This window comes from Mus pahari, chromosome 8, assembly GCF_900095145.1.
Source record: "Mus pahari chromosome 8, PAHARI_EIJ_v1.1, whole genome shotgun sequence".
NCBI classification, from domain to species: Eukaryota; Metazoa; Chordata; class Mammalia; order Rodentia; family Muridae; genus Mus; species Mus pahari.
In genome coordinates this window covers 104,557,390-104,576,753 of record NC_034597.1, presented here as the reverse complement: position 1 = coordinate 104,576,753, position 19,364 = coordinate 104,557,390, and the positions used below count along the sequence as shown (strand labels likewise).

The 19,364-nt window shown below is 38.6% G+C and overlaps 1 protein-coding gene across 1 annotated transcript in view; it reads right to left on the bottom strand.

Annotated features, from left to right (window-relative positions):
• Gpc6 (glypican 6) overlaps positions 1 to 19,364 on the bottom strand; it is a 1,014,352-nt gene that overhangs the window by 507,398 nt on the left and 487,590 nt on the right. Inside the window, exon 3 of the mRNA XM_021203486.2 lies at positions 14,358 to 14,749. Coding sequence (XP_021059145.1) covers positions 14,358 to 14,749 — 392 coding nt within the window. The remainder of the gene's footprint in view (positions 1 to 14,357; positions 14,750 to 19,364) is intronic.

The window sequence follows — 19,364 nt, the reverse complement described above, 5'->3', positions numbered from 1 at the left end:
TTCGCCAGGGTTACGTTCTTCCAGATGTCACAGGAAAACCCAGCAGCCAAGCATGGCATGCACAGCAGGAGTGACAGTGAACAGCTTATAAGGCTCATTAAAAACCCACAGGTAAAACAGAAAATGACCTAATCTCTCTTCTGGGGGTAGGCATTTGAGAAGGATCAATATTACCTTTGTCAAGACTCAGTATTAAATCTATAGAGATGAGACATGTGACTCAGAATGCTTCCAGCTAGCAGGAGATTACCTCTGTGAATGCTAGAAAGCTTTCTGAGAACTAAGCACCCCAGGAGCCCCATCCCTCTGAGGTTATAGCTTGGTTCTTATTTATTTATTTATTTATTTATTTATTTAGTACTGATACTAAGACCCATTGATATGTGCCAACTACTATATTAATTTGTCTCATCTCATTATTCCAGACCACATTGGCAATCACAGAGTAATCCATCTGTGATGATCTGGGACCATTCTGGTGTTTCTCACATTCAGGGACTGCGGCAGCTTACATATACTGCTCCCGAGGGCTCTGATGATGACAAACTTTTCTATTAAAAGAAAGTCTATGTTTCAAATTAGAATTTGAATCAGGGACAAAAATGTGTTAGGCAAAGACAAAATACTTCTCCTTTATTCTTATAACTAGGGGAACTTTCAGGATAATTAGCTGTAAGATTAGATTTCCTTGGATGATTTCCCAAGTTTTTGTGATTCTAAGTAGAAGTGTTCTCTGTTAATTTTTTGTTAATCTCTGTTCTGTCCATTTCATTAAGTCTGTCTGAGCCATGTGTGGATCCTGAGCTGTGGAGTGCAGCTCAGCCAAAGTGAGACTTGTGCAAACTCCAGACTGAAAAATGACTAGTTATAAGTGTGTATATACTTAATCCAGTGAGAAAACTCAGGGTATCAATGCTTAAGGGACTATTGCCTGGGAAGGACTCACTTTATATAAAATATTGGTAGCTTCAACTCTCTCTGGAGATAGATTAGTTTTTTGAGTCATTTAATTTGTTCAGAGATAATCTTCAAGAGCCTATGTTAAAAGGCTAAATATTAAAATATTGTTAACTTTTAGTTTACACTTTTGAAAATGATTTACTTATTATTAGCCTATGAGTGTTTGCATACTTACAGGTACATGAAGAGCATTCAAGCAGATCCTGCAGGGGCCAGAAGAGGGTATCAAATCCCCTGCAACTAGGGCTCCTGATGGTTGTGAGCCTCCTTTGTGCTGGGAATCAAATTCTGGTCCTTTGAAGAACAGCAAAGTACTCTTAACTGCTGAGCCATCTCTCTAGTTTATAACATTTTCTAGAGATTAAGATGTGTACATCAAGACTGTACTGATTGCATACATGTGACTGAGCACGTTGAGTTAGTTAAATCATTATTAATTTTTCACTTGTTTTGTTTTAAAATCTTAAAGTGCATATGTGGTTCAAAGCATTCTGCTTCATGACATTCTTGAAAGTTGGGAAGATTTATACTCAAAGAGCATCTTATCCCTGAATGAGGCCGAGTGGAATTGCAGTACACAGCCAGTGCCATTGCAAAGCAGAGCTCTCAGCTAAGCAACAAAATGAGAGCCACAGCACAGCTGTAGGATTCACCCAAGGGCAGGAGGGTGGTGTGTGAAAGAGAGGCTGGTATGGACTCCCTGTGAGTTTCCATTCATGTTAGAAGGAAGACACATTAGTACTGATGGCGTCAACAATAGGCAAGACCCATCTGCTCTGACCCATTTCTGGAGACGTGAACTTCCAGAAGTGAAGCAAATACAAGGAGACTCTTCAGGAAGCAATCAGGTGGCAGGATTCATGTGTGGTGGCCCATCAGGAAGAGACGGGCTTTCCTTAGCTATTGATCAGTTGCCATTTGATTAAGAAATAATGTTCACCTCATGCTGATGGCTCACACAAAGCTTTAAAGAAGACTTTTAAAGCCAAAGACTAGGGGTCAAATAACAAGGCTGCTGACATTCACTGAGTGGATCTCTAAACACAGCCCACTTTACCATGCTGAATGCTTGTCCCCACTAACTCTATGCCACCCCCCAAACATGGCCTCATTTGGCTTTCATGTCTTCAAGTTTGTCAAAGGAAGAGGTACAGAGAACATTCATCTACTATGATTAAAAGGGAAATAATTACAGTAAACACTGACTTTCTGATCAGCTCAAGTACCCAGCCATCCAGCATGTGACATCAGAACAGGTAGTGGATATTCAATATAACCAACTTCAAACTAAATGCTTACTAACTCCATCTTGTTGCTATGTGGTCGTAGGCATCACATTTGTCAAATGTTCCAAATATAGAAATAACATTTTGTATCAATCCTACCATTTTTAAAGTATCATTTGAAATCTTAAGAAAGCTATGCGAGAAAAATATGTCCATGGACTAGATTTGAACAAAGTTCACCCGTTGCCAATTGGCTTAAACTCTAAGGCTTGGTCTGATGTAAATATATTGTTGTGATTTTATATATTAAACATTCTTCTCTTGTTCTCAATTCTTTTCTGATTTAGGCCTTTGGATTTTTTTTTTCCTAACTCATGGTATTGTAGTATAAAGAAATTAACCGATAAATTTCAATATTGAAACACATAAAAAATGAGATAAGTTGTTTCTGTCCTCCATGAAATTTGAAGTACAAAGTTGAGGCAAGACCAACACACACACACACACACACACACACACACACACACACACACACACACACATATACACACACGCACATACCTCTCTTGCCTACTCTTCTTAGTAAGAACACAAAGGTTTACGACCTGTGGCAGCCTTCTATGAAGGAGAATTGCATGTTTTGTCTGCGGAGATTCTATGAGGCTGTAAGGCAAACCATCTTCTTGTGCTCTTGGAGCCATGGCCACAATACAAAGGCTATACACATAAGGAACATTGTTTTCTTAAAGAAATGTGAAATGTGCCAGGTAGTTCAAATAGCAAACTCAATATTAAACACCTCACATCACTTAGATGGGAAAATTACACACTGGCTCACTAGAGTCAAGTTTTGGAGATTAATCAAGAGCAGGAGATAGCGCAGTAGGGCACTGAATGCTCTCTTAGCTTTGGTTGTCATTTTTAGACCACAAAGATGAGTGGCCAGTCATTTCTTTGTTCAGTGCTTATATAGGGGATTGATTTATGCTCCTTCTGTATTGTGTATTTTCAAAATAACAGTCTTATTTAGTGAACACATATTGACTAAGTTAGGAAAATGTACAAAACTGTTTCTTTGATGATCAATGAAAATTAAATACCAAGTTGATTTGGGATAGAGTGATGACTTTGTTTAAATTTTCTTTGTGATTTAAAGGAGTAATTACATGTTTGAGGTGGATGATTCTATGCTATCTTGTTAGCTATTTTGGATCCATAATCACAATACAAATGACAGCCTACAGATTGATCAAGAGAGTAGAGTAGAAAGTTTAACAGCATATTAAAGATTTCAAGTATTAGGCTGATGCTGAGAGGAGAAGAGCTGTATCTTTAACATTAAAATAAAATTTTCACAAATAAAGTGACTTTCAACATGGATTCAATTCCCCATCCAAAGCCAAAATTTCAAAGTACATTTTTATCCTAGCCAAATAGATAATTTGAAATATTTTATAGAGATGGTGTCCTAAATATTTCATTCAGTTATCCAAAAATGGGGTAGGATATCATAGAGTTCATTCTTTTGATAAAACTCTTTATTGCAAGGAAATTTAAAAATTTCTGGTCCCAGCTGCCAATTTGAAGAACAAAATCCTCCAAGGATGGAAATGGGGAGCTCTACAAGATCTCGCAGCTCTGTTATTCTCTACAACACAATAAAATTAAAATTAAAATAAAAAATACCTCTCACTAAACATTTTTAGTTTCCACTAAAATATAACAAAATAAATGCTGTCTTATGTTTTGATATATTTTTAGTAAGAGAATATGTTTTTTACAAAGCCAAGAAAAAAAAATAAAAATTTTAACACAACATTATTTATAAATGAACACATTTCCATATGGAAAGAGATATTTGTATCTGTTATGAGAATGTTATGTGGAGTGTTTTTATAATTAATATGTTTGTTAAAGTTTAAAATGTTCTGTGAATGAATGCTCTTTATTCTCAAGAATTCACCGAAAAATGAACACAGAAGCATTTGAGTTTCCTACTTTGTCAGATACTGTGAACTAGGGGGGGAAGCCATTTCTAAACACAAACCACTGCATTCTGTCGAGTACTAAACATGACAGTGGCATTGTTGACATGTAACATCTGCTCCAAAAACAAAAATGATTTCAAAATTTCTGTTTATGCAACATGCTTAATTGTCATCTGCTATTAACTTGGAGACCGTATTGATTTTGGCCAGACTTTTACTTCCACGTGGATGTCAAGGACACCATTATCCTGTCACTGACAGTTTGATCTTCACAACTGCCTAACCCAGCTAGACACAAGAAAGCACAGACCTTCAGTATCGAGATGATTGGTATATTCTGAGTGCAGGAAGTTGATCCATCCTGTTTATGTTGAATATTGACCAGGCTAAATACCTGTAATGTCCATACATGAAAAGGAATAACCTTTACATGTCACCACAAAGATGAGACAGCAGAAAGTTCAAATAGTATAATAGTGCATTCCCCCCTGGTCTAACAAATGAATGTCAACATGACCTAGTAAGTCATTTAAAACTATACTACCATGTGACATCTGAACCTGAGCTCTTCTTCACTATGTGAGCATTGATAATGCAATGTATCTGTCCAGCTTTCCTAGAATTCCACAGTTTACTGATATTAGATCAGGGAATGTCCTTGTACCTTGAATCTTGGAAGACGGGACCATAAATGAGATATCCTTGAACATTTCAAGTTTGGCCAGTGATATCACAGGCTTACCTCCCTTCCACACTCCAAATCTGCTTTACATGGGGACTTAATTACAGAACAGCATGCTTCCTAGAGCTTCCTGGGAGGAATTACATAAATGCATTTAGAGACAACTACCCAAGAACAGAGGAAGCATTGAGGCTGGGAGAAACTCTCATATTCATTTCTTTTTTTTCATGAAGTCATTTTTCAAATAATTGTAGAGTTACAGCCTGGGAACTTTATCCTCTTGGCTTTTAAAAAAATTGTGATGTACTTTAATTGGCAACCAGCGGATGTTCCCCATTAGTAACAAAGATATCTTTGTCTGTTTGTAGCACACATTTCCCATTGCCCCAGAGGAGTTCTTAGATTCTGGGGCATAGGCAAACAGCAGACATGCCACTCTAGTTGGCTATACTAAGTTCATCGTGGTTGTAAATACAGATATTATATCCTGGGGGTAAACCCTGGGCACTGAAAAACAGTAAAGAAAAATTGGATACAGAAAAGGTAAAATTCCAAATGCACTATTGGAATCAGCCAAAGCATTGCTCAAAGGTTACCCAGTGTTCACATTGTTCCATAACAGTGTATCTCAAACTGTGCATGTGGGTCAATATAGCATCAGAATCTTTAATTAAGAATTTCTTGTTTCCAAATATGGCAAGGCTGGATATGTGATCCTACAGAGCAAACCATATCAGAGTTCCCTCTTAAAGACATGCAGCTTGTGAGTTAAACAGTACTCTACTGATGGTCCTTGCCTGTCACAGAAATAGGAAGTTGCTGCAGTGATTTTTAAAAATACTTACAATTTTCCCCATTGCAGAATAGGACTATTCTGTTCACAGGCATTTGCTAGTCTGTGATCCTTAGTTAATAGACCACGTCCAGATACCATTAGCGTCTTAGCCAGTGAAGCCACTTCTTTCCTGCTAGGCTTAATTAACGTTCTCATGGACAAGCCTATTTCCTTCCTTTTGGACTTAACCACTGATTCGTTGGCAAATTCTCTCTGTGTTTACCTTCAGGAGGGCACCCGTTATAGGTCTTTGAATTTGTTCTTCTGTTCAGAATCCTCTTCAAATACAGAATGATCAGGTAACTTGTCTGATCCTTGTCTCTTTTTCCCCCTCGTTACTTGTTACTGTGATTTTCAAATACACGTGTGTATCTTGGTTGGTAATTCTCACATCCACCAGATCAATGTCCTTGCTAAGTGGAAACAAACACTGTTCCCAAAACTTGCTTGACACTGGGCTGCATTCTATCTGCTGGCTGGGGAGTTTGTGTTTTTCTAGAGGGACTCCCCATCTTGATCTACACCTGATTTGATCTAGAACTTACTGCCTCTCATCTGGTCAGTCTTCAGAGCTCCTCAACCTGAATCAAAGAAATGATATTTCACGGTCTTCATATTCTGTATGGACCATTTTCTCAAGAAAAATAATGTATACATTATTTTCTCTTGAAAAAAATCTTGCTTGTGTCAATATGCTGAGAGTCCTAAAGAACAGAAATGATGCTCACATCATATGAGTCAAATCTACCTCTCAGCTTCATCTCCACAACTCCATGGCCTGGAGCCCTGGCAGGGAAGAGTCAGCTTATTATTCCCTTGGAATGTGAACCTTCATTTTTATATTCATATATACTGTCTGCTTTCTTGCTTTCTCCAAGTTCCCAAGATACATCTATTGTTCCTGGATGACAGTATATTTTACCTGAATCTCATTGTTGTTAGAATTATAATATTTCCTTAAGGGACAGACCATTCATTTTCATTCCATGTTGATCATGTTGTTGATAAATGGAAATGAACTGAATGATTTTGCTGTTCAAAAGTATCTGAATGAATGTGTGTGTGTGTGTGTGTGTTTTAGAGAGAGAGAGAGAGAGAGAGAGAGAGAGAGAGAGAGAGAGAGAGAGAGAGACGCTTGCTATGGAGCATGTGTCAAAATAAGGGGACAAGTTTTGAGAGTCAGTTCTTTCCCAAGGGATGGGAGCCATGTCTTCAGGCATGCAGACATGGTAGAAAGTACTCTTACCTACTGAACCATTCTTCAGTCCCTAAAAATAAGTTGCTCAGGTAGAATAGATTTGTATAAAATCACTGGTGAGCTATATAATTTTAACCCATAAGTCCCACTTAGATATCTAGGCTTATCTCTCCCCAACCATCGCTTTGTACTTCAAGACTTAGGACGCCGCATGCTTGAATCCCATCATTTGAAGCATCCCTGCACACCTCTGCAGCACTGCTCAGCTCCTGCCTGCTAAGCATCCTTACCACCCAAAGTGCTCTCATCATCTACCAAACATCGGCGACCTGCCCTTCACCGAGTGAGTTACACGCTCATCTACCAAACATCGGCGACCTGTCCTTCACCGAGTGAGTTACACGCTCATCTACCAAACATCGGCGACCTGTCCTTCACCGAGTGAGTTACACGCTCATCTACCAAACAGCAGCGACCTGTCCTTCACCGAGTGAGTTACACGCTCATCTACCAAACAGCGGCGACCTGTCCTTCACCGAGTGAGTTACACGCTCAGTGGACACTCAGTTCTTCTCTATTCCTAAAACACTTGCTGCACTGTGTTCTCAGGATATAAAAATTGTTTTCATTTCTTATTTTCTCATTAGTAGTTGCAAGCACATTAATTTGCTTAATCCTTAGCGCTCAGAAAAACAAAATTGCTTACCATATAAAACACACCAAGCAAAGGTTTACTGAGAAAAACTTAACCATGGTTGTAGTTTCATAAAGATCAAACAAATGGAAGGTTACTGTAATCATCCATCTGAAAGTATAAGAGGGAGAACTTTACGGCTGCTAGGGGCAGGAGAGGAAGCACCAATTCCCAAGCCTTTCCTATTCATGGTTGAATCATTCATTCTTCAAAGTGAGTAAAATGCTAAAAATGCATTCATCAGAAAGAAAGGTGCCCATTTGAATGGAATTATAATAGTAATATAACTTTAAAATCAAATGACATAACTCAAGCGTAAGTTATTAAAATAGAGATATCCCAAAAAGAATGAGAAGGCAGGATATGCAAAAGCTTTTAATGCATTGGAAATTAACTCTCATTGACGCCATCATTTACTCCCCTACCACAGTCACTTTCCAATTCTGCATCTCCTTGGTTATACATCTTTCAAGAAACCTTAAAATTAGTGTGGGATAGAATGACTTTCGTAGAAGCAATCCAGTTCTTTTCATCAGGATCTGTCTTTTCTCTTACCCTGCTAGACTCCAGAGTAGTTTATTCTATTTGCAACCAGTAAAAGGGGATTTGATGCTTTCCATGACACCTATGTTTTCTTCTCTTATGATTTCTAAAGCTAGTCAAAGAAGCTGGGACATAGGAGAACCATTGTTTTCATTGAATTGCTTTAATAAGCCATGCGGATGCCGTGCCTCTTAGTACTAATGACATTGTTTTAAGAAAGGATCTCTGGGAGCCCAGGAAGCTTTTACACTTGCTATGTAGATGAGGATGACCCTGGAGTCCTCAGACTTCCAGCCTCTGATTCTAAAGTGTTCGATTGTAGATGTGCACTACCACACCTAGGCTTTCTTACTATTTTATTATGAAATTATGTGTTAACCAAGTGCAAAGCACCTTCCAAATATAATATGCAATATCCACACACCATCATATGATCTCAAGGGCAAAATGCTTATATTGCCTTAAAAATTGAAATAGAAAAAAGTGGAACTAGGGTAGAGACTGGAGGGGACAGGGAGGGACGGAGGGAATAGGTCTGGGGGAGAGACTGGAGGAGGTGAGGGAGGGGTGGAAGGAGGGAAATTGCAGTCAGTATGTAATGTTTGAGAGAAGATAAAAGCATTATTGATAATTTCAAAAGGCACACCTATTCTCTATAACACGGAGGTTTTATTGGTCTGTTGGGTAAGCACTGATTTCAGAAGAAAATACACAAACCACAAACGAACTGTGACAAGGACTCGTCCATTCAAGGGCTGCTTGGTCCTCTTCAGTTCCAGAAAATGTCACAGAATCAATTCTAATCAAAGCATCACCACAGAAGGAAGGGGACTAATAATTCAGATGCTATTATGTGTCTTATTTTATATTTTAAAAATTTCCAAACTGCAGATAATAAAACAGAGTACCATCTTCCCCATGAATATACTACACATCACTCCTTGTGGAATGGGTTTCCACCATGATCAGAGAGGTCTAACGAGATGGTCACCATGGTAGATGATTCACTTCCTCGTCCTCACATCTACAAGCATGATGTGTCAGGAAATACAGTCCTACTGAAGCCTAGAGCCACGTCTGCCTTTTGCAGTGAAGAACGAAAAGATGAGATGAGGGATGACGATATTTGTTGATACTTCAGGTGCAATGGTTTTCAGCTCTTCTATTGACTCAATGTTCATAAAATAAATCAATGATAGGACTTGCACAATTGCTGTGACTGCTCTTGGTACAATTTTCAGCAAAGAAAATTGTGTGTCTGTGGTGGTTGTGGTGGTGGTGCCCTTGCATATGCTTATCCCTCTGATTGTGCGGGTGTGTGCATGGGCAGGAGGACGGTCATGGATAATATTCCTAAAGCATCATCCACAGATCGATTTACTTATTTTGGTTGAGATACTGTTTCTCACTAGTGTGGAACTCACTAAGTAGGTTAGTGTGGGGAGCCGCCCTCACATTCGCCATTACAAGATAGCGCTGATGTCCTGTGCTCTAACAAACAAACAAGGCAGCTGCGCATGTGCTGGGTAGATTTCCATTCCCTTGTGCCCTGCCTTTCCCGTGGCGTCATCTGGGGTAACAGCAGGCCGCCAACCAGAGGGTTACACGTCCTAGGCGGCGATCTTGCTCTATTTAAGCTGAGGGATTTGGTTCTTCGCTCTCTTTTTTTCTTTTTCCCCTTTCTCTTCTCTCTCTTCTCTTCTCCCCTCTCTTCTCTTCGCCCTTTGCCTGTTGGAAGCTTATGCTCTCCCTCTCAAGAGCATTAAAGCGTTGCTGCAGAAGGATCCTGTTTGTGTGCCGCGTCATTTCTTGCTGGCGAGAAGGTAGCGCGGGACAGGTTAGGCTTCCTGCTCAGTGAGCCTCAGAGGACTCCTGCCTCTCACTGTGCTTCAGTACTGATATTACAGTACTGCCACCATACCCATCTCTCTCCATTTCTGTGCCTCCTCCTCTCCCTCTCTCTTTCTCTCCTCTCTCCCCTCTATCTCTCTCTTTTTGTCTCTGCCTTTCTTATCTCTCTCTTTCTCTCTCCCCCTCTCTCTATCTCTTTTTTCTCTGCCTTTCTCATCTCTCTCTCTCTCTCTCTCTCTCTCTCTCTCTCTCTCTCTGTGTGTGTGTGTGTGTGTGTGTGTGTGTGTGTGTGTGTGTGTGTCTGTATGTAGCAGACTTCTGAGGATTGAACTAAACTTGTAAATACTTTGCTAACTGACCTATGTGCCTGGCTAGGATGGTACTTGTATTAAAGAAATGAGAAAAAGTCAGGTCTTCTTGTTTGTAAATGGCATCATGTGGACCAGGCAAGCCACCAGAGTCACCCCCCATTTGCCTCTCTGATGACTGACAGTAACTGCATGTAACCTGACACTCATACCTCCATACTTAGCCACCGATGGCACATATGGGTCAAAAGAGTCACAACTGGACAACTGGTAAATAAGTTTTGCATTTATTTCTTTGCTAGAATAATCTTACACACACGTGTTATATGGAGACACCTATTTGGTCCCTTATATTGTACCTAGCTTGAAGATGGCTAGAAATAACTTCAAGTGCTCCAGTGGATCTCTGCTTGCTCTATGATACAACATAGTTTATTCCATTGTGTGGTTTTCTCTTACCATCTGGAGTTTCTGAATTTATACATTTATTATATTCTCCTGAACAGTATTGCTTACCTTCCCATTGTTTGATCTCTGTATACATGGTATGTCATCTATGGTGATTTGGGAATTTTCTTCTTGAAATGAGATTTGTCACATGGTGACTGTGGTGTAGTTCACTTCCTTCTGTGCTCCACATAACTCCACCATGTGGGGAGACCACTGTTCACATTGCATAAATGTGGTAATTGAGATGTTTCTTATCGAATGTTTGCTCAAAATGCTTTTTTGAAATTTTTCTACATGTCTCCTTGGACACATATGCAGAATTCCTCTAGGGAAGGACTATGGATGTATGGTAAGGATGCATTCAACTAGGCAGGTGTTTTCAATTTGTTTAGCTGAAGTAAGGGTGTTATACTCAGTGCAGAAAAGAATGAAAGATACCAACACTCCATATTTTGGCAACTCTTGGCATACTCAAAACTGGAAATTTATATAGAAAATAAATCCTAATTCACTGATCAAAGCTATTCATTGGAGAATCCTATAATGCTTAGTCTACAGCTTCAGCTGTAGTCAAAAATAAATTTACCAAATTTTAAGACTAGAAAAAGCATCATTTGTATCCACAAAATGGCAAGCACAAGTTTAAAAAAAATAATTCTGTTGAGGATCACAAATTAATCTTCCACTCTTTGCAAAGAAATTTCCCCATTATGTTGTCAAAACATTTGTTTCCTGCCCCTGTGTTTTGCCAAAGAAGTACATTTCCCAGTCAAAACAATTAATTAAAAGCTATTAATGATGCCTTCAAACACTTAAGTTGTCACTGAAAATAAAATGAGACACTAGAGGGACTGGATTCCCAAAACACTGTGACGAGAGCAGCCGATGCCTCCAGAGAACTTTCCCCTGAATCATGAAACTTCTGCCACCACACAACCAGCTCCAAACCCTTCTGTTAGCAGAGCATGGAGACTGCTCAGATCTACACCAGATTTACACTTCAATTCTTCTCTGCCTCTCAATGTCATTAGACTTTGTAATACTGTACAAAGTGATTGAAGATCAATTATAGAACAAATGCATACATTTCTCCTTTTAATAAAAGAAAATTAAATATAACAAAAATATAATTGGACAAACATTTAAAAAAACCACATACACATAGAAGTTGGACAAAACAAGTTGGCATACAGGAAAGAAAGCAAAGGAAGGCTTGTGAATCAGAAAGTTGTCCATTTGAGCACTTGGGAATTAGTAGATACATTTTTAACCTACTGTAGATTATCTGGAAAGTATGGGGAAAATTGAAAACCCTAAAATACTTGCATCATAAATTGTTTGATAGAAATTACTCAGATTCTTTAAAGTGAAGTTCTAACTTTTATATATCCAACTATCACCTACATTCCCATCTATGGTTAAATATCAGCTTAAATTTTATCTCCAACCTAGGTCAGTCAGGCTGAGATCTGTAGAGAATAGTTATGTTTTACATTATATGAACCACAAAATAAATTCCAAACCTCTGCAGTTGTTGCTTAGAGAAAAAAAATGGTTTGTGGGCTACAACTTTTATGAATTCTTAAAATATCTGAAGGTAGCTTTCTACTCATGATTGGTGCCTGATGCCCTTCTTCATAAAGAGGGACATTTTAGAGTTTTGTAAACAGAGACTCCAGAAGACATCTTTCTGTGAAAGACTGAGAAAACAACCCTGCACAGTTATTAGTGCCAACCTCTGAGAAACAAGGGAAAATAGTCAGTAGACGACCATGAATATTTTCTTCTCTACTTTGAACCTTTACAGATCATGATAGATGAGTCCAAGTGGTATTCACATTCAGGCAGAATCAGCACAAATAAGCAGAGTACTGCACACACCAAGTGCACACACTGAGTGCACACCCCGAGCACACACACTGATCCATGCTTCTCAGCTCATACTTCAGATGGACACTTCAAACTTTAACAAAGCTGATAGTCTCAGTAATGTATTACCTTAATGTATTGAATATTAATTTAATTAAATTTATTTTTCTAAAGCCAGAGATATCTTTGTTAGGGCACATAGGATATACTTTTTGTTTCTGTACTTCCTTATATTTAACAGATCATAGCTGGGAATAACACATCTTCTTGCAATCCCACTTGACTGCCTTTCTATTAAATTATTTCTAAAAAACTTGTTCCTTCAATAGGTCAAATTTTGTTGATATCCAATAAAAAACTGCATTAAACATCCTTGCTATATAACCTTTATATCATTGCATTCCTTGTTTAAAATATCACTTTAAAAGCATTTTTTAAAAATGCTTCCATATGCTGTAACTTTTTAAAAACTGATAATTTTATAAAAGGGAATTGCCAGGAATTTTATAAGTCATTCCATAGACTTCTGTGTATGCCAAAATGTAAACAATGAGAAAGAAAGGGGTGGGATGGGGCTGAAGAGATGGCTTAGAGATTAAAAGCCCTGGATGGACTTCCAGAAGTCCCAAGTTCAATTCCTAGCAACTGTGAGGTGGCTTTTAACCATCTATAAGGGGATCTGGTGCCCTCTTCTTGCCTGAAGGTATACACGCAGGCAGAACACTGTATACATAATAAATCTTTGAAAGAAAAAAAGGAAGGAAGGAAGGAAGGAAGGAAGGAAGGAAGGAAGGAAGGAAGGAAGGAAGGAAGGAAGGATGGATGAGTAACAATAACAAAAGTATTTCTGGGAAATACTTAAAAAATGAACCCACCAAACCTCCATGGCTCTTGGCCACAGACCTGCAATAAAAAATACTGTTTGGCAATAATTTCTGTACAAATATGACCTTCTTTCAGAGACATAATACCAGCCTTCTTTTATATATTGTTTCCTCTTTACTTCTTATATAAATCATCTTTTAGGCTATGTGCTGCACTGACCTCATAAATGGGCAGGCCCACCTCATAAGAGCAGTTAAATGTCAAGACAAAGCTTAAACAAAAGCAGATATGCTCCACACAGGAAATGTTCAATCTGGAAAGCCAATAGCCCAGAAGGGTCTCTTGCATTAAAGGTTTACAGACATTATCCTCAAGGAAAGGCCCCAAAGTGGATTAGTGATTTATCTTTTTCATAAGTCCAACCTGACACACAACATGGAATTACAAAGATAACAGACAACCCAGGGAACCCCGGGCAGAACCTACACTTTGTATCCATTAGCCCTCCACAGGTGCCGGGCAAGAGCTCCATTTTCACCATTAAGGAGCCCTACCACACTGATAAACAAGGAATGGCAAGAGCCCTTTATACTGTTTCTACTTTCAGCATCTTTGGAGACCTTTCCCTTCCTTTACCGGAGAGGATCATTCTGTAACTATTTATCATCCCCAACACTTTGATGTGGTGATACTAGTTGTAAGCCGTCTTGCTTAAACAGTATCACCTATGAAAACTCACCCACATTGATGATAAATATTTACATTAATTGCCAAACCATATGGAATGGCTTGGCATTCCTTTACACAGGTTTCCTTTAGGAATAGGGACCACTGGGAATGAGAATTTTTGCCTTAATTTGTTCTATAAACCTTATTTTTTTAAGGGAAAGAGGAAGACCAAGTAGAGAGAAAGCATGCTCTAAGTTACCTTGGAAACTCGGTTGGCAACCTCTCTGCCCACTGTCAGGCCCTGGACGAAGGTGCGAGCCGCAATGAAGGCACGGGTGACCTGAATCTTCAGTTTCCGTGGCACGTCTCCAAATGGCTTCAGCTGATCTGTGTACTTGCTTACACATTCCAGGTAGTCCTCGCTGAAGTGATACTGAGGGTTTATCAGCTGGAACATCCGCTCCAGGAGCCGAGCCCAGAAGTCATTGAGCATCTCCTCCAGGTTGACGTTACCCCCTGTGTAGTACCGCTTTAGCTCAGTAAAGAGATCCTGGAATACCTCTGAATTCTGCATGTACAGCATCCCGTAGGTCCGGACAAACATGTCATTTAGGGACTTCTCTGCATTTTCCAGCAGCTCTCGGAAAAACTCTGGAGAACAAATAAGAAACGGTCATAAGCAAACGGATTATCTGTAGAAAACCTAAGATCACGACTGACATTAATAACCACAGCTACTTATAGATTTATTTCTTTGGTGGTGTTTATTTGGTTTTCTTTATTTGATGGAGACTCAAACCTAGGCCTTTGCATATGGTAGGCAAGTGCTCTACCGCTGAGCGGCATTCTTAGTTCCACATGAGCACTTTGAACATACAGATGTACAGGAAAAACAATCCTGGGATTAAGTCGTTAATAGAATATTGAGAGCAATGAACTTGATTTACATATGTTATTTTCTACCACACAAGGAAATCATAAGACCCCATGATTTCTAGTTTAAAACACATCATTTAATATTAGGAGATTACCAATTAATGCCTTTCTAAAAATAACTCAATTAATCTCCAAGTATTAATTTTTAGAAAAAAAAAAAAGCTCATGATGTGTTTTGCCAATGTGATGGGCAAAGGTTCATCATTAACATAATAGCAAATGCATACTGATAAACTCATTTCCTCCCCTTCTTCAGTACTGTCTGTAGCAGTAGGTTACAACCCACTTAAACTGATTGTGTCTGGAAAGGGGTGTGCTCACAAAAATGTACTATTTTGGACTCTAATTCCTGTCAATTAATCACCTGAAAATGTCCAGAAACACATGAAATTAAGTTGCTTAACTATAAAACTGTAAAGAATGTAATGAAGATGGCCATAGTGAACAAAGGGGCCATTTGATGGCTTGGATTATCGTTATAAATATAAAGTATCATTTTATAAAGCAAAATATTGACTGCTGGGCTTTCAGATTTGGGAGTTCTTTAGTGGAAAAATGTACATCATCCTATGCTCATGTTAATGTTTCTAAATTTGCGGCTACACTCTTATCCTGAAAAGGAAATTACAGGCAGTAGACGCAACCAGCCTGGCTGGTGTCCCTTCAGGCTATCTAAAGAGGCAGTTCATGATCTCTAGAGATACACAAGCACAGATGTCCTTCAAGAAGGAGCTCCTGCGGAAACCGACGCTAAGGTTTTCATCCCATTTTCACAGTAGAAATTGGGTGAGAAGGGGCGAAGATGAGAAGATCCTTTGAGTTTATCAGTTCATGTTTCCAACAGCACTGTGATTGTGCCGCACCTCATCACTTTCTGTACCTGGGAGCTGTGTCCTGCCTTATAAGTGCAAGGACAAATGAAGGCCCACAGATTTCAAGGGCTCCAAGTAGAAACTAGAAAACAACACTTCTTCATGAGCCCTGGGCAATTCTTTCCCAAGCAGATAAAGGAAAGTCGGTGAAGCCTCTGCGGTGTCTCTAGGAACTAATTTGATTTTTCTCAGAAGTTGACTGAGTGAGTGTTTGAGTCTAGAAGTTCCACTCAGATTTATATGACATCAACATCTTCTAGATAATTAATTCACATCCATATTGATCATACCTACTTCATGCAGTTTCAAACGAGGACAAAGCAAGAGTTTTCAGAGGATGCTATTGACTTGGCGTTCACAGAGAAAGAATGCGTTTGTTTCTTTTATTGGTATTTTTATTTTAATAAAAAAATAACTATTTATAAAATATACATAGTTGGGAAACTGTTTCCTGGCCCTACAAAGGTTAACTAAGAATGATGATTGCAATAGAATTTTTTTCAATTTAAAGATTTTAATAAAGAGATAATTTTCCCTACTTTGTAATGTATTTCCCTACAGCTTTTGTTTCTTCACATTACTGCCCAGAAGTGTAGAAATTCTGTTTGTCACAGATGTATCAACATTTAAGAAATTATTTAATCTTAATGGCTGACAGAATGTATGTAGGTTTTCTTCAAGCTAGAAAAAATATTTTTATTTGTTCCCTAAATGTAAAATTGCCTGAGATATTACTAAGAATCTATAGTGGAAAATTAATATTCCTGGTTTGATCAGGACATTAGATATGTATTAGATTATGTATTGAATGTTATACTCAAAAACATATATACTGGTATATTAACCAAAAATTAAAAAAAAAACTGTTTTAGAAAAGGAAAAGGAAATGCCCCGATTTAATGATTATGCACTATACATAGGTATCAAATGATCATACTACCCATACATCTCTACAACTAAAAACTGAGCTAAGAAAGCATGAATGGAAAGACACAAACATTTTAAACTTAAAAACAATGAGTGTTGACACACTCTATTGTACTGTATGTCACTGTGACTTATGACTTCATGAAATGCCTAACAAAACCTTTTCAGAAACAGCTACTAGTTGGTCCTAAAATGAAATAATAAAATTATTAACATTCAATATTCAATTATAAAAATATCCTAAGTAAAAGCTTTTTATCTTGATACCAAGAATAAAGACATCTTGGCTGTGCTAACTCAGGAAAAGGGTGAGAGGTATTCAATTGTGAAAGAAGATAGAAAAGAATAGGAAAACTGCTGAATTGCAACCACTAGTATAATGAGACTAGAACGCATATGTTAATCATGAACTATGAACAGCTCAGTCACTTGCCTTCTTTTTATGTCGAATATTATGTTAGATTCAGAAATTATAGCTTAATTAAAGCCTTCTATAATGAATAGTTAGTAATCAAGTGTATAGTGTAGTTTTACAAAGGAGAGAAACATGATAGACACATAGATAGATAGTAGGTAGATAGTAGATAGGTGGATAGATAGATAGATAGATCGATAGATAGACAGATAGACAGACAAACATATAGGCAATGGTGAATCATCTAACTGTACCTCCATCTTCAAAGATTGCAGAGTACCTCCAGAAATGTATTTAATTACATTAATTAAATTAAATAGGAAAATATTAATATTTTCCTGTTACAAAGGGTAATACTACAAAGGCATTTTTCTCTACAATCAAGGGAATTCTGACATAGTGGCTATAATCCCACTTTAGAGGTGGTTGGATAAAAAATATGTTTCTTATTCTATCTTATGATGTATTTTCTTATATCTACATTAGTGTTTCTTGCTAAGTATGGAAATTAAGATATTGGAATTTAATCCGTGAAGCTCAAGAAATAATTTATTAGGCAAAGCTTGATGGTATAAGTCAATTATCTCATATTTAGAAGAAAGGTCATGAGTTCCAGGTGAGTCTGTGCTACTTAAGGAGATACTATCAAACAGAACACAATAGATACAGAAGAAAGGTAACAGTCATTAGACTCTAAGGTAATGTTTTTATCTAAGGTTGTGTCATCATCTGAAGTTGGCTACTAGCCTGACCGGTCTTCAAGAATAAAATTCTTTTTTGTCCAAATATAGATTTAGTTAATATTTTATTTAGACAGATACTAATATAATGCTATTATAACATTACCTTATACATTTTAGGTGTTATGAGAACTAGAGACCTAAGATAGTGAAGCAAAAGTAATGCCCACCAAAGAACATCCATGTTTTCTCCCTCAGACCTGAAGACTTCTCCCTTTTGAAAGGTGACTCTGTGAACTAAGTATTTTATGCTTGGATAATATTTGTTTCTCAGCAAAGCAAAAAGAATCGTGGTTTGGAAGACAGTTGTCTCATCCATTTTGCTGATGAAATATTATGCCCTAACACATCAAAGAGAATAAAATTCAGGTGAAGTAAAAAGAAAAGGCAATCTTCCACACTGTGATCCTTTGTTTAATAGAAAAGGCCAAAGCTCGTGTGTGAGAAAACCTCCAGTCAACGCATATTTTCATCATTGAGACACAGTTTGTCTGAACAAAATGCTATTTGATTTTTCTTTTCTTTCCCAATCAGAAAATATAGATCAAAGGCAGCTCAGGAGCCAGGGCAGCTTCACAGCTGCACAGAAGAATTTTCCCAGCCAGCATCAGCCTTGGGAGGACTCTATTCATCTGGAGCGAGAGCTCCATGGAAATATCTGCTTTCTACAGGGCAGGCTGGCATGTCAGAGAACACGGTTCTTCCAAAAGTAAGGGTATACAATGCCTACCGTTGATAAGGGGCAAAACATCAACTCCTAGGCACCAAGGGGTAGCCTAAGGACATCTCAGAATCGCTTCAACTGGAGCATTCAAGTGGATGACGAAAGGGAAAAGCCCAGGCAGGAGCGAAGGGACGTGAAGAGACAGAGGGAAGGCAGGCTGAAGCACCCTGAACATTCACACGCTGTAGGACACAGCAAAACTCAAGGCAGAACGACTGTGCTGCTGACACTACGATAGCCTTATCCTATGTGCTGCAGCACAGAGACCGTGCAGGTGCACGGAAGCACACCATGGCATGGTTTCTACTCTTGTGCTCCCACATATGCTTTGCCATTTAGTTCTGCGTGTTGGAGACAGGATTTCACATAGCCCTGCTTGGCCTCAAACTGCCAACAGTCTTTTCCTGGAGCCCCAGGTGCTGGATGACAGCCGTGTACCTCCACACCTGGTTCCTTATGCTGGTGGAGTACTGGGATGGGAAAGATTCAGGGCCCTCAAGATGGCTCACAAGGTAAAGAGACCCAGGCCACTGAGCCTGATGACTTGACCTTCATTCCCAGGATCTACCCAGTAAAAGAAGACAAGCAACTATGTGATCTCTCTCTCTCTCTCTCTCTCTCTCTCTCTCTCTCTCTCTCTCTCTCTCTCTCT